This window comes from Homalodisca vitripennis, chromosome X (genome assembly GCF_021130785.1).
Source record: "Homalodisca vitripennis isolate AUS2020 chromosome X, UT_GWSS_2.1, whole genome shotgun sequence".
Taxonomy (NCBI): domain Eukaryota; kingdom Metazoa; phylum Arthropoda; class Insecta; order Hemiptera; family Cicadellidae; genus Homalodisca; species Homalodisca vitripennis.
In genome coordinates this window covers 91,706,121-91,728,106 of record NC_060215.1, presented here as the reverse complement: position 1 = coordinate 91,728,106, position 21,986 = coordinate 91,706,121, and the positions used below count along the sequence as shown (strand labels likewise).

The following is a 21,986-nucleotide window of genomic DNA, read 5'->3' as shown; positions in this document are numbered from 1 at the left end:
ACTTTATGCTCTTGCAACCACTCCCGATCAACACAGACAAGTTAACCAAGTTGAGATTGTAAAACTTAAGGAATCAGAAACATGACAATACATAAGTTTATTCATAGTAGCTTACCAGTCTTAGGTAACATTGAGGAAGACATTATCATATTTACAAGGAATCATATTTCTCTAGTTTCTTAGCAACATTAGAGAAATATACTGGCTTGGCCATTATCTCTGTATTACAATCCTTACTAAATAATTGGAAACCCTGTAGTGAATGCTCAGGTTTAGTTCAGTTTAGTTCCAACAATATGACTACTGGGCTTGTTTAAGCACCCCTCATCTCATTATTACAGGTTTAAGAGTTTGAGAAACATATTTTCTTCCTTTTTTTGCAGCGACATAATCCCACTTCCTCTTACTTTCAATCATCTTAGTTCAAACACTATCATGATCGGAAGTACTAATCTCGGTATTAAGTAATAATCTCTAAATTTCAAAGCATTCCTGAGTGATAAATTATACAAGAAATTTCTCAGTCATTATTAAAAATAAAACTTTTTATTATAACTACTTATTTTTAGTTACATAAGATCACCAATATAAATATTTGCTCTGTAGCTAGTAAGATAATTTTGTTAGTTTGTAACTTTTCATTATTGTTTTCTGTTGTGTTTGTTTTATTGTGCACAATGTTGTCATATGTGAGGTTTTTGGCAGGAAGCTAATTAGAAAAACAAATTGTTATAGGAGGTGCTAAATTACAAAGTAGATTCCCAGGTCACCCTATACATCGTGGCTGTACTGGAGTATATATCTGCCGATATCTTCAAGGTAAGTCTGTAGTTAAACATTCTAACTTTAATATAAATGTGTACAATGTTTTACAGAATCAAACAATAAAATAAAAATATGTGGTTCTTACTCTATCTTGAATTAAATTTAACTACAGTAGGAAAAATGTAGCAAAAATTGTGTAAGTTTTAACTCATTAAGATGTTGTGTGATTTAATGTAAACTAAACAAAAACTTACCAGTGATACACTGTAACTATAAACTCTTTGACAACGGTTTTAGAAAAAAATAATGATTTAATTAGTGCTATTGCGTACAATGTAGTTATTTGTTTAACTGTAAACCTTTACAGCACATACAGTACACCATGCCATACAGAATATTAAGAATTTTAAAAAGAACTTATTTACTTTTGTAATTAAAAACCTGTGAATCTTTTTGTTTAGGAAGGTTCCGTTAATCTGAATATTTGTTTGCTTAATGTTTTCAGATTGTTTAAAATATTCAAATTACTGAGAAAATACTGATAACCCTAACTAAAAAATGCATAGCATTTGAAGATTATTCTTAGTAGAATGATGTTTATATTATTGTGGATTTGGATTAATGTGACTCATATCTATTATGTGAATACATTATATTTTTATTATTGTGCTATAAGGTAACTAAAGAATAAAACCAAATGGTGACCATGAAGCAACAAACCCTCGCTATAAGACAGTCTAAGATCAATCAATCAAAATATTTTTACTGCAAATTCATCACATTCAAGAGTTACAATATTTCACTTTATAAATTTCAGTTTTGCCTAGTTTGTTAAGTTCTTTTTCTTCAAGGAATTAGGTAGGCTGTAGCATGGTTATCATATTAGCCATATTCTCAACTCTGTTCTGAATTTGTCTTCTGTGAAGTCTTTTATGAATGCAGGGAGATTGTTTCTTAAGCTTGCAATCGGCATAAGATGGTTTTCTCTCTGATAGAGTGGTGAAGTGAACTGACAAGTCAAACATATAGCCATTGCGAGTGTTGTATGAGTGAAAATCTTTTGTTTTTTTGTAGTTAAAGTCTCTTTTGAAACCTAAATCATGTAATGGATTGGACAGCATCTCTCTAATGGAATTTCTTCAAAAACGTAAAATTTTCCTATAAAATTTGTTATAGTGTAATGGACGTTTTTTGTTGAGTCATATTTGAGATTGAAAAATACGTGTTTATTGAATTATATAACAAAAGCCAAAGCTAAACCAACTCTATTCTTTAAAGTGTATTAATTTTAACCTTTGCCTTACTTTCAACGGGAAACTTTGTTTGGTAGTTTTTACCTATATTTGTTTGTTGTACACAATGTTTATTACTAATAAAATATTAAATATTAGCTGTTATTTAAATAGGTGATTAAAGATTATTTTTAATTCAAGGTTTTATTTCTTTTGTTTTTGTTATTAATGAAATTAAGTCAATTAGAAAGTATTCAATGTTACCAATATAGCTGTTTAGTTTGTACTTAAATAAAACATAATTGTAAAAAAAGGCTTACTTATTTGGTCCGATAACATTAGCAGTTTATGAAATTAAAATTATAAAAAGTATATTATCATACAAATTTTAGTTTCTACTCTTTGTGTTTTTTTATTGTGATTACAATTTAAATATAAAAACAAATAATAATAACAATTAAAAAAAAATTTGGGAATAGGTGTTATATTAACAAGTAATTTTATTTTAGTATTAGTATTTTTATATTGAATTGGATTAAAAAATGTTGTTAATACTTATTTTAAAAATATTTCTGGGAGGTTATTCTTAGGTTCCCCCTCCCAATGGTAGCTGTTTCTCATCTGAAATCTCCTCTTTTCCCCAAATAATGTTCATAGCACTCTTTATGGCAACTTTAAGAGTGTGTGAATATTTACCATATTTAATAACTACTGAGATATTAGATTAATGGTAAATTAGATTGATTTACCATTAAAAATAAAGCACCAAAAAGTTGGTTTAATATTAACTCTATAATAGAAACATTTACATAAATATTAAAAATTGTCAAACTAAACTAAAAAAGTCAAATGTTTCAATTAATTAAATAAAACAAAAACTCAGCAGCTCAATTATAAGAGTTGGTTTTAACTCTAGAAATGCAAAAGCGTTTATGTATTATGGCAGATCTATTTTAGCTTCTGTAAAATAATACTTCAGACAAAAACATTAACAAACCTAGTTATTACCTTAGAATGTTCACCTTTAAGTGTAACTTTGAGTTTCCTAAACCATACCAAAGTTATTTTTAACATAACTCAAAATAACCAAAAAATTAAATAATTGTGTGAGTAAAAACATATAAATAACATTTTGACCAATAAAAATGTAAATTAATTTTAATAAAAATAAAACATAAGCAAATAGGTCATAATGCTGTTATTTCCTGCCCCATTACAAAAGTAATTTCTCTATAACCTCAAATTGTTTTACATCATAATTATTAGAAAGGTTTCATTCGCATAATTAATAAACAAGTTTTATTGCATTTTACAGTAAAATATTGTAAATGTTTGGAAATGTAAAAATAAGGTTTATATAAACAATATAGGAATAAGGTTTCAGTAATGCAATTGAATTTGAGTATCAGATATTTAAGTAGAATCAAAAAAGTGGACAAGAAAACATATTACACCCTTTCCAAGATTCATCACATCTTGTTTTATATATAAATGAGTAAATGGGAAGTGAATAGTGTTTCTGTAGTATGATTGTGTTATAACATGTATATGAGTAACGTCATAAAGCAGTAAAATATACATGTTAAGTCCTTCTCCAAAAACAATTATTCCATTATATGACATTTGACAACAAACTTTTCAATGTGTACCAGTATAAGATATTTTGGATTTTAGTTTTTTTTTCTTGAGCCTGAGTTATTTCCTAACTATTTTGACTTTCAAAAATTAAAGGACAGTAATTTTAAAAACTTTCTCTGTTTTATATTTAGTTCTTTAAGAAAGAATTGTGTTTTATTTTTGAAAAAGATACTTTTATCATAAATATTTCTAATCTACACTTGTTCTAAACAGTTTTGTACACAAAGTGCTACATGAAGTGTAAAATATAATGCAATATGAAGATATTAATTAATTTATCAGGTTAAACTAAACAAACAAAACTAATTTATTAGTTCACTGAAGCGAATGATAACGAAAAGTACAATAGTGCACCTGTATGAGGTTTGTTATCTTTAAATTGAAATTTAACTATCAATATTTCTAATTAGGGCATGCTATGAAGTGTATCTATACCTATTGGTAATGCAACTAAATATCATATTCCCTGATTGCACATGTGGTCTTAAAATATGAAACTACTACCTTCATAGTTTGAAATGAGGTCCTTTAAGTGTAACTTGGTTCATCAATAATGAATTGGTATGTAAAACTGCAGAATTGTTCTTGGTCATTTCACAGTAATATATCAAATCAATGTATGTTGATTTATTGATCTATTTGTGATGAAGTGTATGTTTAATAACAAATATATTTACAGTAAGAATAAGAATAAGAATAAGAATATGTTTTATTGTCGTTCAGGCTTACAAAAGCATTGACAAAGTTATTTATATTGAGCAGTATTGCCACGTCACTAACCTACTTAAATAAATAATATAAGGATATTTAAAGTTACAACAAATAAGTCAATAAATAAAAAACAGTTAAAAATGTATTACTTAATAAAATCTTAACAACTTAATCTCTATGAAAACTAGAGATCAAAATAACAATAGAAACAATATAAGTTATACATACATAAACAAAACATAAATTTATTTATTAATAAAATTAGACAAACACTTATTATAAAACGTTAATAAATAATTAAGTACAGTTGCACAGTATAAAAATAAATTCTTAGTTTAAAAATTGATCACAGACAGTAAAAAAAATTCATTTAAAGAATAAAAGGGATTGTTGAGTAACCACTTATAAAATTTGTGTTTAAATATCTTCACTGAATTTTCATTTATAAGGTGAATAACCTTATTGTACACTTTAATAGACAATACAATATGACTAGATAAAGATTTGCTTAGTCTGTGATACTCAATTACTGCCTTATTCTTGTTACGAGTATTGTGGTCATGAATTTCATTTGTAAATTTTAACAAGTCATGATTCTTCAAAATGAAAGTAATCAAATCAAATATATATAAGTTTATGATTGTTTGCACTTCTAATTTAGTGAACAAAGGTCTACAGTGAGCTTTTGTTTCTGATTTTGTTATTACTCTAATTGCTTTTTTTTGAAGAATTAAAATTTCATCGATCCTAGAACAGTTGCCAAATAAAATTAAACCATATCGAAAAACTGATTGAAAATAAGCATAATAAGCTGTTTTCAGATAGTGACTTGGTACACAACTTGTTAATTGTTTTAAAAGATATATAACTCTTGATAATTTTGAGGATATATAATCTATATGAGCCTGCCAACTTAACTTATTATCAATGTAGATTCCTAAAAATTTAGTCCTGGAAACCCTATCCTTGTCAATATTATTGCTGTCCATAGTTCTTAACGTAAATAACATCTTTTGAGTTTTATTTTCATTGAGCAAAAATCCATTTGTTCTGAACCAAGAAGCAGCATCTGTTATAGTGGCTTGAGATAGTAAATTAAGTTCATTCACATTATTGGCAGTATTTAGGAATGTAGTATCATCAGCATATAAAAATGATTTTGTGTTTAATGAGTTTGGCAAATCATTAATGCTAATTAAAAATAAGAGTGGTCCCAACACAGATCCTTGAGGTACTCCCCCATTCAACAAAAAACATCCTTGGATGTTTCACCATTAACTGAAACTGACTGCAAACGGTTCTTAAGATAAGATTCAAAAAAATTTAGAGGTGTACCAGAAATACCATAATATTTCAACTTCAATAAAAGGTCATCATGATTTACACAATCAAAAGCCTTACTCAAGTCACAAAAAGTAACCTGAGCAAAGGCTTTATTTTCAAATGTCAAAAGAATTTCTCTTACCAGCCTGTCCACAGCATCAATTGTCGATCTTCCCTTTCTAAATCCAAACTGAGAAAATTGTAGGTAGTTATTATTTTCAAAGAAGAAGCTAACCTGATCATATACTATCAGTTCAAACAGCTTGGCTAATATAGGGATTAATGATACTGGGCGATAACTCTCGGGTTCATCCTGCTCCCCTTTTTTAAAAATCGGACATATTTTTGATTTTTTTAATTTGTTTGGAAAGACACCTTCCATTAAACACTGGTTGAAACTAAACGACAGAGGTTCAGCAATAGTGTGTATTATATTTTTTAATAAATAATAAGTGTTATCACAAGTAATAAAATATATACAAAAAATACTATTTAAAATACAGTTTTTTTTTTTTTTTTAACAAAGATGATCCTCTCTGTGTATAATAAAGTCTTATTGTCTTAAGCATCAGTAATAGCGGAGAGAGATAACTTTATTTCTAGATTACAAAGACCTGAAATGGCATTACATTTTATACAATTATTTAAAACAAATTTGTCCTGCTTTCACTGCTTCTGCAGTGTTGTACATTTCTTACGTTACACCATAAAGGTGATAAAAATAATATTAAATGCTACAAATTAAAAAGATAAAAAATTTTAATTGTTGTCTTATAAATAATGCAAATTGAGTCATTTACCTTTCACGATATAGAAGACAAAGCCTGTGACACTAGTGTTTATGCCGGTAACAATTTGTAATTGACTAGTCTCATACAGTTAAATATTTGATCACCTGATAGACTTTCATTGTCCAATAGTGTATGGAGTTTGTCCCTAAATGATTAAACGGCTTCACAGTTTGCTGAAAGCTTCTCGCCACAGATATTAAGCTGTAGAATTCCATATCTTTTCTTCCATCTATCAATCCAACCTACACTAGCTGCGAAATCAGGTTCACCTTCATTAAGTTCATTTCAAAACTTTAAGCTTTTTGTTATAAGATTGGCCCTGATATCGGTACACCTTTATCTTTATGTTGAGTAAACTACAGGTACATAGCTTCGCTTACTTTTTCATACTCACATTGTTTCATAGTCTTCCAATTTTCCAAAGCAGTTGCCTTGACTCGCTGAGAATACCTCTTGTGTCATTGTGATTCCTCTTCCAATCTCCTGCTGTTGTTTCTGCCACGTTATAATCTTTTGCCACTTTAAATAGAGTTTCATCATCAGGGATGCTACAGGTCAGGGAAATCAGGGAAGTCAGGGAAAAGTCAGGGAAAAAAAAAACAGGACTGGAAATCAGGGAAAAGTCAGGGAATCCGGTCTCAAGTCAGGGAAAAGTCAGGGAATTTCGACGTTGGTCAGGGAAAAATATAAAATCCCTTTACACAAATAAACTTACTGCCGCAGCGCCGAGTTCAAGCCTGCAGACGACGCGGCGCATGAAGCAGGCAGCCGAGGTGGCTCGGCTGGCTCACCCATTAATTGCCAAAAACCCTGGGGATTGCGTCGAAAAAAGTCAGGGAAAAATGAAAAATTTGGTCTGGAAATCAGGGAAAAGTCAGGGAATTTCATTATTGGACTCCTGTAGCAACCCTGATCATTGTCTAATCTCTTCAAGCCTTTCAGTTTTTCTTCCATTGACACAATCATCTTTTTACGTTTGGAAGCCATCGCCATAACTTTTAGACACAAGAAAATCAAAACACAAGTAACAGTCTTAACGAAATGCCAGAAACGAAACAAGGAAATGATGCACAAAACGATCTCTCAACGAAAAGAGCTATGTAAGCACTGAGCAATATTCCAAAACAAAGAGAAAGTGAAGTTACCAACCTGTTGCCTGGGGTGTGAATATAATGCGTACAGTTGGGTAAAAGAATAGGGCTGCCTTGCGCGGAAATCTGCTGCGTACAGTCGGGTGTGATCCGAAAGGGTGATGATGAAAGGGTCTCTATCACAAGGCATATTGCGTAAAATCATCTTACATGAAATATAAGCCTAGAGGATTGAATAACTCAGAAGGTCAGATAACCGAAGGTCGGATAATCGAGACTCTAATAATTAATTAATTGTAATATTTTATAGGACTCTTTTGAATATGGGTGCAATGTTGTTATAAAAAAGTAAAATTTTGGATTTTCTTTGGTTACTCTGAAAAATAAAAATGATTATTATTGTTTGTGCTAGGGCCAAAAAATAAAATAATATTTCAAATTTTTAATGCTCGGGGTTTTTTAATGCATATTACATGTTATTACTACATAAAAAATTATTTATAATTCAACATTATCTCCTAAATAAAATTAATCTAAAAGTGGCTCAAAATTTTGGTTGAAATTGTCAATATTTTTAGACCTCATCTCTCTGATAAGCTGGATGGCTTCAATAACCTGATATAATGCCCATGAGTCTCAGTAGTAGGTCTTTTATCCTCAGTGTCAATCACACCATAAACATACACTCTGTGTACTGGTTCTATCAAGTTTTGTGTATGGGTATTAAGCCCATGTTAATTTGGAACATCCTGGAATTACCTCTGATGGAAAAGTATTCTAAACTTTAAATTTTACTCATTTTCACATTCATGATCTAATTTGTTTTTATCATAAATGAAACAATATTTTATATCGGCGCAACCGCATTTGATTATTAAGCTCACAGCAAACTAGTAATTGCATCCACAATTTGGTTGTGTCTGCATCTCCCAAATTGATTAAACAATCGAGTCTTTTGCCAAGTAAAGGTCATTGGGATATAGAAAGGAGCAGAGATGTCTCAGTTACAGCGTAACATACAGGCACAGAGTGCAGACTGGAATACAAGGCTTGTTAAATTGTTTACCCTTCTACATGTTAACATGTACTCTTCTAACCCCCTCCCTTCCTCCTCTCCTCATTACACTAGCAATAAATTTTAAACAACATTAACTTATCAACAATAAACAATAACTAATAAGTCACTGATTGTGACGAACGATCTGTATTGCTCCATTGACAAATAATTAAAATTTGTTATGTACTTCGAACGTGTTATCAGCTAATTAGAAAGTTTTATGTACTGTAACAAGTTTTCATCTAATTAAACAGTTTTATGTACTGTGAAAACAAACAATCAAAAAAGTTTATGAACTGTAAAACGAATAATGACAATTATTTATGTGCTGTGAAAACAGGTAATTAAAAATATATGATGTAGTGTAAAAATATTATCAGATGAACAAGACGCATTTCTGTTACTGCAGCTATTGTATAGACAGCTTTCTACATAGAGTTTATAAAAGTTGTGTTGTTGTTTATAATTCTCAATGTAATTATTGTTCATGAAGAAAAAAAGTGTCATTGGTTTGTTAAATATCACCTACTCTAAATTATTGAATGAAATTATGGTTTTATAAAATTTGTGTAATCATTAAGGGGCTGTCTATAAAATCAATTATTTTAGTATTTTTCCAGTTGTTTCGGGTTTATACTTTTTTGTTTGAAAATTGGACTCACCCCTTAGGTTTGCCCTTAACTTAGTGGCATCAATAGATTTTGAAAGAGCGTTGCTGGAGAACAGTATTACAATATATTTTTTTGAAGTAGAAAAATGTTTAGAAATATATTGAAGTTATTGTTCAGTTTAATACAAATTTTTTTGACATTTAATTCCAGGAAAATTGTTGTGTTTACAGTTGGCTGGCAACTATGTGAAGAACATCCGTTTTGTTGAAATCAATTGTCAAGACATCCGAGTGGCCATGTGTGCTGATAAGGTAATAGAACCTTGTTTTTTTTTATACCAGAGTAATTTTAATTCACAACACACTATTGTTTATATTGATTAAATAACTTTTGATAATGCATTTGTTGAAAATATTATCTTCGTCCAAATTTTATTTAAATATTAAATAAATAAAATATTCACATTTTAAGTTTTGAGGTGCTGTAGTTTAATTCATGTACACAGGTTTAAACACTTCACAAATTTCTTTACAATTACCAACAGAGTTCATTATTTTCTCAAACTAATTCATTAGATGTGTGTGTTAAGTTGTTAATTTACTAAATAGGCATACTATAAATATATTACAAATTATATTGAATAAAACGCAGTAGCTTTGAACATTTCATTCTTTACTACTACTACGATTATGGACTCAGTTCTGAAAGTAGCCAGTAATAAAACATAAAATGTTAATATATATTTTTATTATGTAGAGTTTGTATAGTTTATGTTTGTAAGTATATATGTTCCAGTCAAGTATGTAATTTAGCTATGCTATATATATATATATATATATATATATATATATATATATATATATATACATACAAAAAAAACAAAAACATTCTGTTGTTGGGTTTTTTTTTATATGAAATGAAATTCTTTATTAATCCAAGAGAACATGTTACAATGTTATAAGGCTCATAAAATATATAAGAAACCTAAATACTAATTTAATCATACAATTAAGTTATACTACATTTTTCAAATTATTTTCAGTATGGCATTTCCTGATGAATCTGGTTTGAAATCATCAAATGTATATACTTCATTATCCAGCAAAAATTGTTAAATGACTTGAAGGAATTTAATGTATAAATTATGGTCAATTTGGGTTGTGATTGTCTAATTAGTTTATTACAATGTTTTGAAAGCATAATGTTGTGTAGCTCAGGTTTACGGCTTATTTATTTTGTGAATTAATCATTTGTGTGTGTAACTTGTTTGTTCACTACATGTGTTACTGATTTATTTAATTTTCTGAGTGATAAGACAGATGGCACAAGCAATAGATGAAGCCCATCATCATACATAAACTGGGTTTAAGACTGTATAGGTTAATGTGTTGTGAAAATAGGTCTTATTCTAAATGTCCAGACTTATAAATCAGCTGACAATGTTCATAGATTTTTGTTTTCAACAGTTTGGCATGCCAGTAATGTTTATAAAACACTGGCCTCTCATTGCCAAAACTAATATCAAGTACAACAAGAAGTTGTATATGGGTCAGGTTATTACCAAAGCTGAACATAGTATAACCTAGTTTATCTGAACCTCATTTATCTGGATCTCCAAGCTGTCCAGATCGGTTTTAGAGAGTGGAGGGAGTCCCAACTTTTTAAAGAATAAACAATTGTTTTTATTTCTAGTGAAAGAAATGTATGTCTCTGTTAATTCCTGTGAGTGCATATAGTGTCATAATAAAAATAATAATGGTGTAGGATGCATACTAGGGATTTATAATTGTAAATTTGGAAGATGTAAGTGATTGGCTTTAGACAACAGCATTGGTACAATGACTGATGAAATTGTATCAGCTGCTTGGTAACAGAGGACATCGGAAAGGATTCTGGTAATGAAGAACTAAAAGATGATATTCAATTCAGTGTTGTGGTGGAGCTAGATGGATTGATGTGTCTATGATGGTAGTTCCTGAAAGCAGCCTACTACGAGGTTCGTCCAAAAAGTATCCGACCGCCGACCAGTAGGCGGCCGCGGTGTAACCGACCGGCTCGAACCGGTTATTGGAGGGGAGGGGCGAGCCTACTCCTTCCCATATTAGGCATTGAATACGATCCGGTCACTGAGTGAGTCATAGCGCTCTGTTCTGTACAGTACTGCCGTGTGTGTGCGTCGCATTTCAATATGACTGAACGTGTTGAGCAAAAGCAAAAGCGCATTTGCATTAAATTTTGCCAAAAACTTGGCCATTCATTATCAGAGATGATTACTATGATACAGAAAGTTTATGGTGATGTGTCTATAGGCGATACACAAATAAAAGAGTGGTTTAGGCAGTTTAAAAATGGCCGCATATCAGTGGAGAGTGATGGCCAATCTGGCAGGCCTTCAACGGCCAGAAACGCTGAAAATGTTGAACGTGTTCATGCATCAATTAATGAAAACCGTGTTTCTGCCAAATTTTTTCCTTGGCTGCTGACAAAAGACCAAAAGAACTGTTGACTTGAAATCGCACAGGACAATCTGGATTTGATAAAAAGTGACCCAGGGCTATTTAAAAAAGTTATTACTGGTGATGAGTTATGGGTTTATGGCTACGACCTTGAAACAAAGGCTCAATCTTCACAATGGAAAACTCGCGAAGAGCAACGGCCGAAAAAAGCAAGACAAAGTCGAAGCAATGTCAAGACAATGCTGACAGTTTTTTTTTTTACCAGGACGGCGTTGTTCATCACGAATATGCACCAAGAGGCCAGACAGTGAATAAGGAGTATTATCTTGAAGTCCTAAGGTGGCTACGAGATGCAGTGCGAAGGAAACGACCTGAACTGTGGACAAGCCGTGACTGGATCCTGCACCACGACAACACGCCAGCTCATTCCTCAAATCTTATTCAGCGTTTTTTTTGGTCAAACACAACATCAACCAACTACGACAGCCTCCCTACAGTCCTGACATAGCTCCTTGTGACTTCTGGCTATTCCCGAAATTAAAAATTCCTTTGAAAGGAAAAAGATTTGACGATGTTGAACAAAATGCGACGAAGGACCTGTTAGCCATTCCGCAAAATGAATTTAAGGAGTGTTTCCGGAAGTGGGAGGAGCGTTGGAATAAGGTAGTGGCTTGTGGAGGGGAGTACTTTGAAGGGGACCAGATTGCCGTTGCCGCTGAGTAACGTCAGTTCATGCCAGACGTCAAGGTCGGATACTTTTTGGACACACCTCGTATAGTTAAACCAAAGAGATTTTTATGAAACAGTTAAAAACATTTTTTCACTATAATTGAACTCTGGAAGACAAAAAATAAATCGGCTCTCTTTTAATGTTATGTTTGTAACATATGAATTACTTATTATCTGTAATCTTTTGTGTTTTTACTGTATTCATGGATGTCTAGTTTTTTTGTAAAATCTGGATCCTTCCCAGTCCCAGTTAATCCAGATAAACCATGTTGTACTGAACTGCCAAAACTAGAAAAGAAACATTATAGACAATTAATCTTGGACAATTTCAACAATATTCAAAACAGAACACTCTGCAACTCATGTTCTCTTAAAATATTATCCGTCATCTCACTCATAGAATTTTAAATTTTTTAATTATTCTGATTATTACTAGTTTTTTACTATCTTATTTTCTTTTAATGAAATGGATGAATTTAGGAACTTTGGATTTTAAGAATATGTCTGTTTTATATTCTTTTAATAATTGATCTGTGAATTAAAATTGACACACATGTTTAACATTATGTGTGTTATGTTGAATCACATGTTGTTTGATTCATCTACAATCATTCATGTGTATGTACATCAATGATTTAAGATATTTGGGATTTAAATTTTGGAAACAAAATTATAGTAATTTTATTTATTAAATTACCTTTTTACCAAATTCCAGAAAAATTGTTCCACAGGAGAATATTATTAGTCATTTGCCAAGAGCCAATAGTAGCAAAATAAACTAACATTCAAAGAACTAATCAAATGGGTATATAGGTATATCCATGATAAAAGAAGCTCTATATAGCATTTGTAATTTATGAGACTTTTTCATTCCAGTAGACATTCATGGTTCAATATTTCATATAATTGAAAATATTAAAAGTAAAACATGTAATTTTCAAAATTATAGTTTTTCTTGCTTCATTGGTTGAATCTGGCGTAGTAAGAAAAAAAGAATATAATTTAAACAAAATTATTCACTAATTGAATAATGAACAAGAGTGATGTCTACATCAAAACATATATCTACTACAAACACAATTACAACAATAACATAGTAATTATAAAATGTTTTCTTCATCTTTTGTTGGTAGTGATAACTTTTAAATTTATCATGTGCATCTTGGGTTTTTATATACTGTAGAATAGCATTATAAATCTAAATTCAACAATATCTGCTGTTAAAAAAATATTTTAGTCTGCATTTGCAATTAAAATTAAGATTAACTTACAATACCCAAAGTGGTTATTTAAACAGATATGTATATAGTTATAATCCAGTAAAATGGTTTAAAGTGAACGAAATTCTCATTAATGAAATCAAATAGTCAACATTATTACAATTAGTATCTTTACTTGCTCCTGTGGATAAATATTTCCTCCTCCACTAACAGTAATTTATTGCATATTGTTGATTTTCATACTTGCTACAAGTTTTTTAGTTAGTAGCCAGCCTAAAGACTAATATGTTATTTACTTTCTGAGACTATGTAAATAATTTGTTGTCTTCATGAGTTGAAATATTTGTACTTTATTTTTTGAAAATAAAATAAAATTGAATCTATATGTATTTTATATTAAACTACTAATGTGCAATAAAATCAATTTTATGTTTACTTTCTACAATTTAGAAGCACAAGGCAAAAATCTAACAAAAATACACATTAACTGTCTAAATCACTTTGTGCCATAGTACTTTCCCATTTCTCCTCAACAGACTACATCTCATAGACACAGATTTTTATCAATAGTTTGTGTGAGTTTGTATTAAATGGAAAAAATAATATGGATTTTGGTTGAGTACTATTAGAAATACAGTGAGAAGACTTCTTTCAGTTTAAACATCAAACTAGATAAGTCCAATATGTTTTGTTGTCTAAAATTTAATAGGAACTGCAATATACTACACAAGTAAAATCTGAGATAGTAAACTTGAGTTGAATTGTGAGGAGCTGGCTTGAGGGGTTTGCTTTAAAAGAAGACAGGATTGTCCCCTTAAAAATTGTACAGAACATTGTATAGTCACATTTCATTGATCGAGCTATAGATGTCATATTATTTTACAAGGCTAACATTTGGTCTTGTTGTAGTTTTAGAGATCATTATTCACAGCATTTTCACAGCATAAAATAGTTTTTAGATTTAGTTTATAGAGTTAGTGCTGTTATGATTTATTGAGCTTTGCATATGTTTTGTTTTCATGCATTGCTTCCTGTTGGCTAGGGGGTAAGCATGTCATGAGTGCCTGTTGAATATATTAATAGCTTCATCAAATGACTGTGCAGTTTTTTGCAATTTCGTTATAGATTTTTATTTATTTCATTAAATTACTTTTACAAATTTATTAAAGTTTGCTTACACAGTAGTCTGAACTTTTTATTAAATAAAACCCATTTTTTAATGCATTGTTTATGTGATTTGCACATTTACACATGATATATGTATATGATTCTTTTATTTGATTGTGATTGTTAATTTTTTCTCAAACGTTAAAATGTTCACACTACTTAATTTAAACATGAATTCCTTAAAATATAGATGAACATTATTTTCACCAATCTGAACTCAAATAACAGAGCAAATAAATGCTATTGATTTATTTATTCCATCTGGGAAAAAAAATTCAAGATGCTTTAAGAATTAATCACAAAATTATGACAAGAATATATGAATTTATAATTAAGAATATAGATAATGAATTTGATTGGGTATAAATACAGAAATAAACAAACTTGAGAAATTATTTACCTTGGTAAAGTCATGTGTACAATTCTTGTAAATTTTATTTTTGTTAAGCACTTTTATTGCATTAAAAATGGATATTTAATTAAATACACATTTTAGCAAGTAAACAAAAATTATGGCGTTTTTATTCAATGAACCAATTTCAATAATTTATGAAGTACAGGGAAGGGTCAATCCTTAAAAAAAATTTGATTCTGATTTTGGTTAGGAAGTTGAATGTATACATTTTTAACTAAATATTTAAAAAACTATTGGATATTTGGTTATGGACCATAAAGAGTCATATTATAATTCAAAACTATTAGAAGTTTAACATTTATTTAAACCAATTCATATACACTTTTTAGACACGGCAGTATTTGATAGCTAATAAGCTGTTTAGTAGTAATTAGCTGTAGTATTGAAAATCACATATAGAAATGGCGTGTGTGTACTATATGACTTAAGCACCATCATATGCCCACCTCATGGAGAAAAATTCTGTGTTGTTTAGTTTAAATACATGAAATCCTCTTTTGAGTCAATTGTTAAAAAATGCACGTAACAGGTGATTCATTCTGAATTTACAATTTTAAAATTAAATAATACACATTGCAGTTTACTTACTTGGTATATTTTTATTCAAACACATTTGTTAGAGATTCGCATTAAACATGAAAAATTATATCCGTCAAAAACCGCCACGTGCACACCTACAAACTTTAGCCCTTTTGATGAAATATTCTTACTTTGTCCTTTAATTGTTATGGAATTTGATGGATAACTCTGTGAATCTAATCTTTCATCTCTGAAATTGAGTTGGGCTTGTTTACGTAAACCTTCTCCTTCAAGTAATCCCAAGGGAAATAATTCAGTGGTGTGAGGTCATATGATCTAGCTCACCAATGTTGATCACCGAAATGAGAGATTCATTTAGTCCAGGAAACTTTGTGTGCAACAACTGTACAGTTTTTCGAGATAAGTGGCCCTTTCTTGTTGAAACCACAAGTCAATCTACCCGTTTCTTGCAACTGCTGTCAAAAATAATCACTTATCATCTCCTTATAAAAACATTTACTACTCCTTATAACAGTCTCCATTTACTAACTGCATCGCCATGGGCATTTTCAAAAAAGTAAGGGCCAGTCACCTCGCCAACCCAAAATCCACAACAAACAGTTACCTTTTATGGATGCATTTTTTTCATATGAATAGCATGAGGACTTCCAAGTCCCCAAATGTGGCAGTTTTACGTATTTACATAGCGATTGAGATGAAATTGAGCTTAATCAGAAAAGATGATTTTGTTCACAAAATTGTCCTCATTCTGATTATTCTCGAACACACAGTTAACAAAGTCACGCCTCAGTCGATGATCTCCCAGTTTCAATTCTTGAGTCAGTTAGATCTTGTATACATGCAAATTCACATCTTTAGTCAAAATGCGCTGTGTTGTACCATAGGAAAGGCTGGGAATGACAATGAATTGAGGTTGATGAATTTTCTCAAAAACTTGCTAGTTGTGGTGATATTTGCCTCGATCGGCCACTCCGAGGGCACACTGGTCTCTTAACATCTAACACTGAACCCGATACATTAAACTTATCAATCAGTTTTTTAATGGCCACATGTGATGGAACGGTAATGGTTAACAAAATCATTTTGCATTGCTCGAATTGTGTTAGTAAAATTTTCCCCCACTTTCAAAAAAGGTTCTAACAGTTAAAATACATACTTCAATCAAAGCTACGTAGCTTCAATCAACGCTCCATAACAGCAAATGCCATTAAACAATAATTCCCAATTACAAAACATCAGCTGTTTATGTAGTATAAGTGAACAGTTATACCAATTTAAAATTATAATCTGTAACTGAATCACCCTTTATGTATAAGAAGGAAATCTTGATTGGTTAGTGATCTGTAGGTAAATTGTGATTAACGCGGAATAGCATCATAAAAACAAACCAAAAGGTACAATCTAGAAAAAATTTTGGTACATTTTGTACACATTCTCTATAGCTACTCATTACCATGTTAGACCAAACCAATATACAAGAAGAGACATTAGAGTATGTTATGTATGACAAGTGATAAGTATGGTAATGTTTTCGAATGTATGAGTCCCAGCTTGTTTGTGGTGGCTCAAGATTTTTTGTTGATTGTTATGAGTACTGTATCCTTCATCAATTTGTACTAACTATTCTATATACTAATATGGAGAATTCTTTTATCACCTCTCATGAGCATGAACATTGGTCAGTATTCTATTTGTGGAGAGATGATTAAAATGTTCAGCACCCCACTATTTAAATTTTGATGATGACAACTACTTTTATATACAGTATACAGCTAAAAATGTTATACTTAAAGTTGAAGACCGCAAATTCAGAAGTACAAGTGTTCCTTTTGTCTTTTACTAAAGAAAGCTAGCTAGCCAGTTTTAGAATTCAGTTTTAGCCAGGGATGGACCAATCAAAATGGTAGATTACAAAATGGCTAGGTTAGTTCTTTATTACAATCCTTGGTTGGAAATAAGGCTCTATATGAGTGAACTGGTAATCAATAATATGTTGAAACTGTTTGCTGTGCACTGATTACATTTCAAACATTTTACACTCAAAATTGACTCCGTAAAGCTCTGGTTCCATAATCCAACATATACAAGATATTTTTGTTGCAGTGATACTCCTTTACTCGTGAGATAAAGTAATGTTTACTGCCCTGACAAGGATCATGAGTGTAAACACCCCTATGCATAATGCATCCTCATATGCCTCATATGTGTAGTTATTTCAACTACACTGTAGAATTTGTAGAAACACTGGTTAATAAAGCAGTGTCTCTTAATTGAAACTAAAAATTTAACTTCAAAAGATCAAAATATCTTTCCGTATCAACTTGTTCAATATACCTGTAAATAGGTAAGAACTAAGAAAGCAAACTTGAATAAAGTAATGAGCAGAAAGTGCTATTTGTAAGGGTTTGCTTCAAAAGAGGATGTGATTTTCTTCTTTAAATTGTACAGAAATTTGTGTGGTCACTGTTGTTTATGTATGTTGTATTATTTTACAAAGCTAACATTTGGTCTTGAAGTAGTTTTAGAGATCATTTATCCACAGCATTTTCACAGCATAAAATAGATTTTAGATTCAGTTTATAGATTTACTGCTGTTATGATTTATTGAGCTTTGCACATATTTGTTTTCTTGTTGGGTAGGAAGCAAGCATGCCATGAGTGCCTGTTTGATGTATAAATGGTTTAATCATATGACTGTGTGGATTTTTGCTATTTTGTTATGGATTTATATAATTCAATTAGTTTCTAAATTTATGAGTTCCCATTTTATAGAAAGTTAACCACAAATTAATTGTTGAAAACATAAATGAGTAGCCAAGTAATGTAAAATACAATTAGTTCATTCGGATTAGAAAGACTTTAACATATTAAATTTAAACATGGGTTTCTACATAGTTAATGTCTAGATATTATTATTTAAAACTATATTCACCTACATTTCAACAATTCTGGAAATATAATGGAAAAATTAACATATGGGTTTTACAATTTTACTCAAACTAATTTATTGATAATGAAGTTCAGATATATTTTTTATTAATAAAAATGTTCATTACTTAAGATTAATACAGGTTTGTTTGTTTGTGTGTAACTGTATTTGTATGTGTTACTGGTGTCATTAATGTACAGTAATAATACATCAATTTTCTTTAATTTACTGATCCATCCAGTGTTTATCATTTGTTTAAGACAAAAAAATTAACGATTGTATTTGTCAAGACAAACTTTCATTTTAGTTTTTTGTTTAACATAAGATAACTTACAACAATATAGTTCTATAAAAGAGTTTTAAGCTGTAAGTTGTTAATAGTCAAGTGGATGCTACCAAATTTCAAAATATTATGTATTTGCAGGCCCTGATGGACATGTTCTGCCAAGATGACAATGCCCTGAGCACAGCTCTGGCAGAGACTGAATCAGCTGCTAAGGCACCTCGCACATCACTGTCTTATGAAGAAGTTGTCAAAGACCTCATATCAGATGAGAAGCAGCATCTTCGAGATCTTCACATGATCATAAAAGTTTTTCGGGAGGAAATTGGCAGATTGATTCCTCCTGATGATAACAAGGTAAAATAAATGTATGCCCTTTCTAAGAAGGGTATAAATGAATATTTAAGAAGGGTATAAGTGAACATTTGTGAGATTATTTTAGTGTTCATTAGGTATTTTGTTTACAACTGAATTGTACCCTACCCTTTATAATAGTTTTAAAGTATTCCTTGTGGATCTTTCCTTACCATTTTTCATTTTCTTACCAAAATTCAATTTATGTGAGAGTGACACTTAGCATTTATTAGGAGTCTTAAATTATTTTTGTACAGTATGTTATTTGTTTGAAGATTTTATGTTTAATGGTTTTGTGGCTTAAAAATTACCTTTATATGAAATAAAGTGATCGTAAAGTAATTAAATGAAAGTCTATGAACTGAACAAAACTGACTAATACATACTTACGGTAAGTTTTAATAGTAATTTAAAAAATATAAATGTAAAAGTTATTTACTAATGTTATGACATTTTTGTAAGGAGAGTTTTAAAAATGCATTTTTTTGTGCCCAGTTCATATTTATTTTATTCTATTTTGCAGTGTTGAAATTTATAATTTTGTGTACAAATAAGGTTTGATGTCCAAGAAGCTTTTAAGTTTTATCATGGTATATGCATATCTTCAAATGTCTTAATATACAAAATAAATATAATGTTTACTTCACATATAACTCAAGAAAACATTAACACAGAAAACGAAAACTAGGCATCAAATGACATTTATGTACATATGACATTACTTATAAGTTTAGAGATTATTCATTTTAGTTCAGTTTGTCAGGATCCAGAGCTAGGTATATGTTGATTTTAGTGGTTTGGGTAACATTTTTATAAAAATTATCTTTGCACTTCTTTATGTTTATTGCCTTGGTTACTGGCCATCCCTTTTCTCAAATTTGCAATTCATTTTAGAATCAGAATAATTTAATTAATTTATAAATATCATCTTATCATCAATAAATAATGTGCTTGTATCAGCCATGTTTATAAACAAAACTGGAAAGAGATATCAGCTGAGTTTGGTGTTTTGCTTTTCCTCTCTATTACCTCTTGTACTATATTTTCATTATAGTAGTCATAAGTTGATATGATTAGAAGTTCAAGGTGTCAACAAAATTACTATATGAAAACAATTTTTTAGATGTTAAAAGTCAAATAAAATATCAACAACATCTTGTACCTATTACAAACATGCATCATACCATTATGAAAAATGCTGTGTCTAACCAATACCACTAACTCCAGTCTCAAAGTTAAAACATTTAATATAAAAGAAACAAAAGTTTAATAGCTTGAATTTAAAAGGTTCACAAATAAGTAATGCTGTGAATTGGTTTTTAAACTACGGTCAAAAATTTAAAACTAAAATAAAAATCTTTGGCAATGATTGAATTTACAAATCTTTATAACCGTCTTTTATAAGTTTTATAACGTTATGTTGGAATTTTTTAACATAATTAACACATTGTTCTTATAAATAAAAATAAAACATTACATAATAAATGGGCACAATTTTGTTTTTACATGCATCGTTAATGTTCATCGGGTAGGCTTACTGACTTGTGTATATTCGTTTTGGGTGTTGTCTCTGTGTTGTATTTTAATTTCTTTATTTTTCAACAACACTGACCAGGCTGCTGCCAATGTAATTAACTGCAGTATTGTAAATTCTGATGGTGGCATATTTATACTGAAACGCACAAGTGATTCTTCACTGTGGAGTGTATGACAAGGTATGTTCTAGCACATACCTCATAAAAATCTGTATAAAGAAGAAAATTCAATGAAAAAAAACTAACACTTCCGCAGTTGGTTTAATATTATTTCTATCTCATCAAATCCTGGCTGCTTTGATGTGTGACATTCTTCTATCAACTCAAGAAACCTTAGAAGTGTTTTCAGAGAAAAACACTTGTTAATAATCTGCATGTAGAAGTTTATATTATAGATATAGATGAACATATCGCAAATTCAGATCTATCAAATGCATAATTCGTATTAGAAGATTCAGCAACATTGAACATAATAGATTACTGTATAACTGTACGTTTTTATTGTGGTGTAGCACATTTGCGTGCAAGTGTAAAAAGTGTTGGTCTACCAGTAAACACTAAAGTGCCAATAACAAAAAAAGTGGGTTTATGTTGCGATTGCCACAAGTAACTGAGAAGTGAAGTCTAAACCAATCCACCTTAGTGTTCCAAGACAACCAGACCCCATTGATTGATGAGAAGGTGATATTAAGGCCTCTGTAAATTTCTTCAACAAAACCATATATTTATCCACCTTAACTTGAATTTTATCACAGAAAACACTAAACCAGCTTTGTTTGGTATGACGGGCGTCTGTGCTACTAAAATGTGACTTAACACTGAAAAATCTATCATTCTTAGCATTTTATCTGTTCCACTACATACTTCTTTATTTTTATAATCCATTATCCTTCTTTATAGTTTAAAATTTTCATTCACTAACATATCACATACATTTGTTAATTATTTGTTATTATGTTTTTAGATCTTTCCTATTTTTGGTTGAATTCAACTGTAATCTTGCAGAAATTTTATCAGAGCTTGCAAGAAGTGGTCTTGGATATTTAATTAGCCCAGGCCTACCTCAATCTTTAAGGCTTTAGTTTTTTTTTATTTTTTACCCTTACATCATTTCTATCTTTTATATAACACTTATCCAT

General features: G+C 30.2%; 1 protein-coding gene across 1 annotated transcript in view; it reads left to right on the top strand.

Annotated features, from left to right (window-relative positions):
* LOC124369384 (protein son of sevenless) overlaps window positions 1–21,986 on the top strand; it is a 108,883-nt gene that overhangs the window by 21,912 nt on the left and 64,985 nt on the right. The window contains exons 3-5 of the mRNA XM_046827383.1: window positions 736–819; window positions 9,450–9,530; window positions 19,100–19,315. Coding sequence (XP_046683339.1) covers window positions 736–819; window positions 9,450–9,530; window positions 19,100–19,315 — 381 coding nt within the window. The remainder of the gene's footprint in view (window positions 1–735; window positions 820–9,449; window positions 9,531–19,099; window positions 19,316–21,986) is intronic.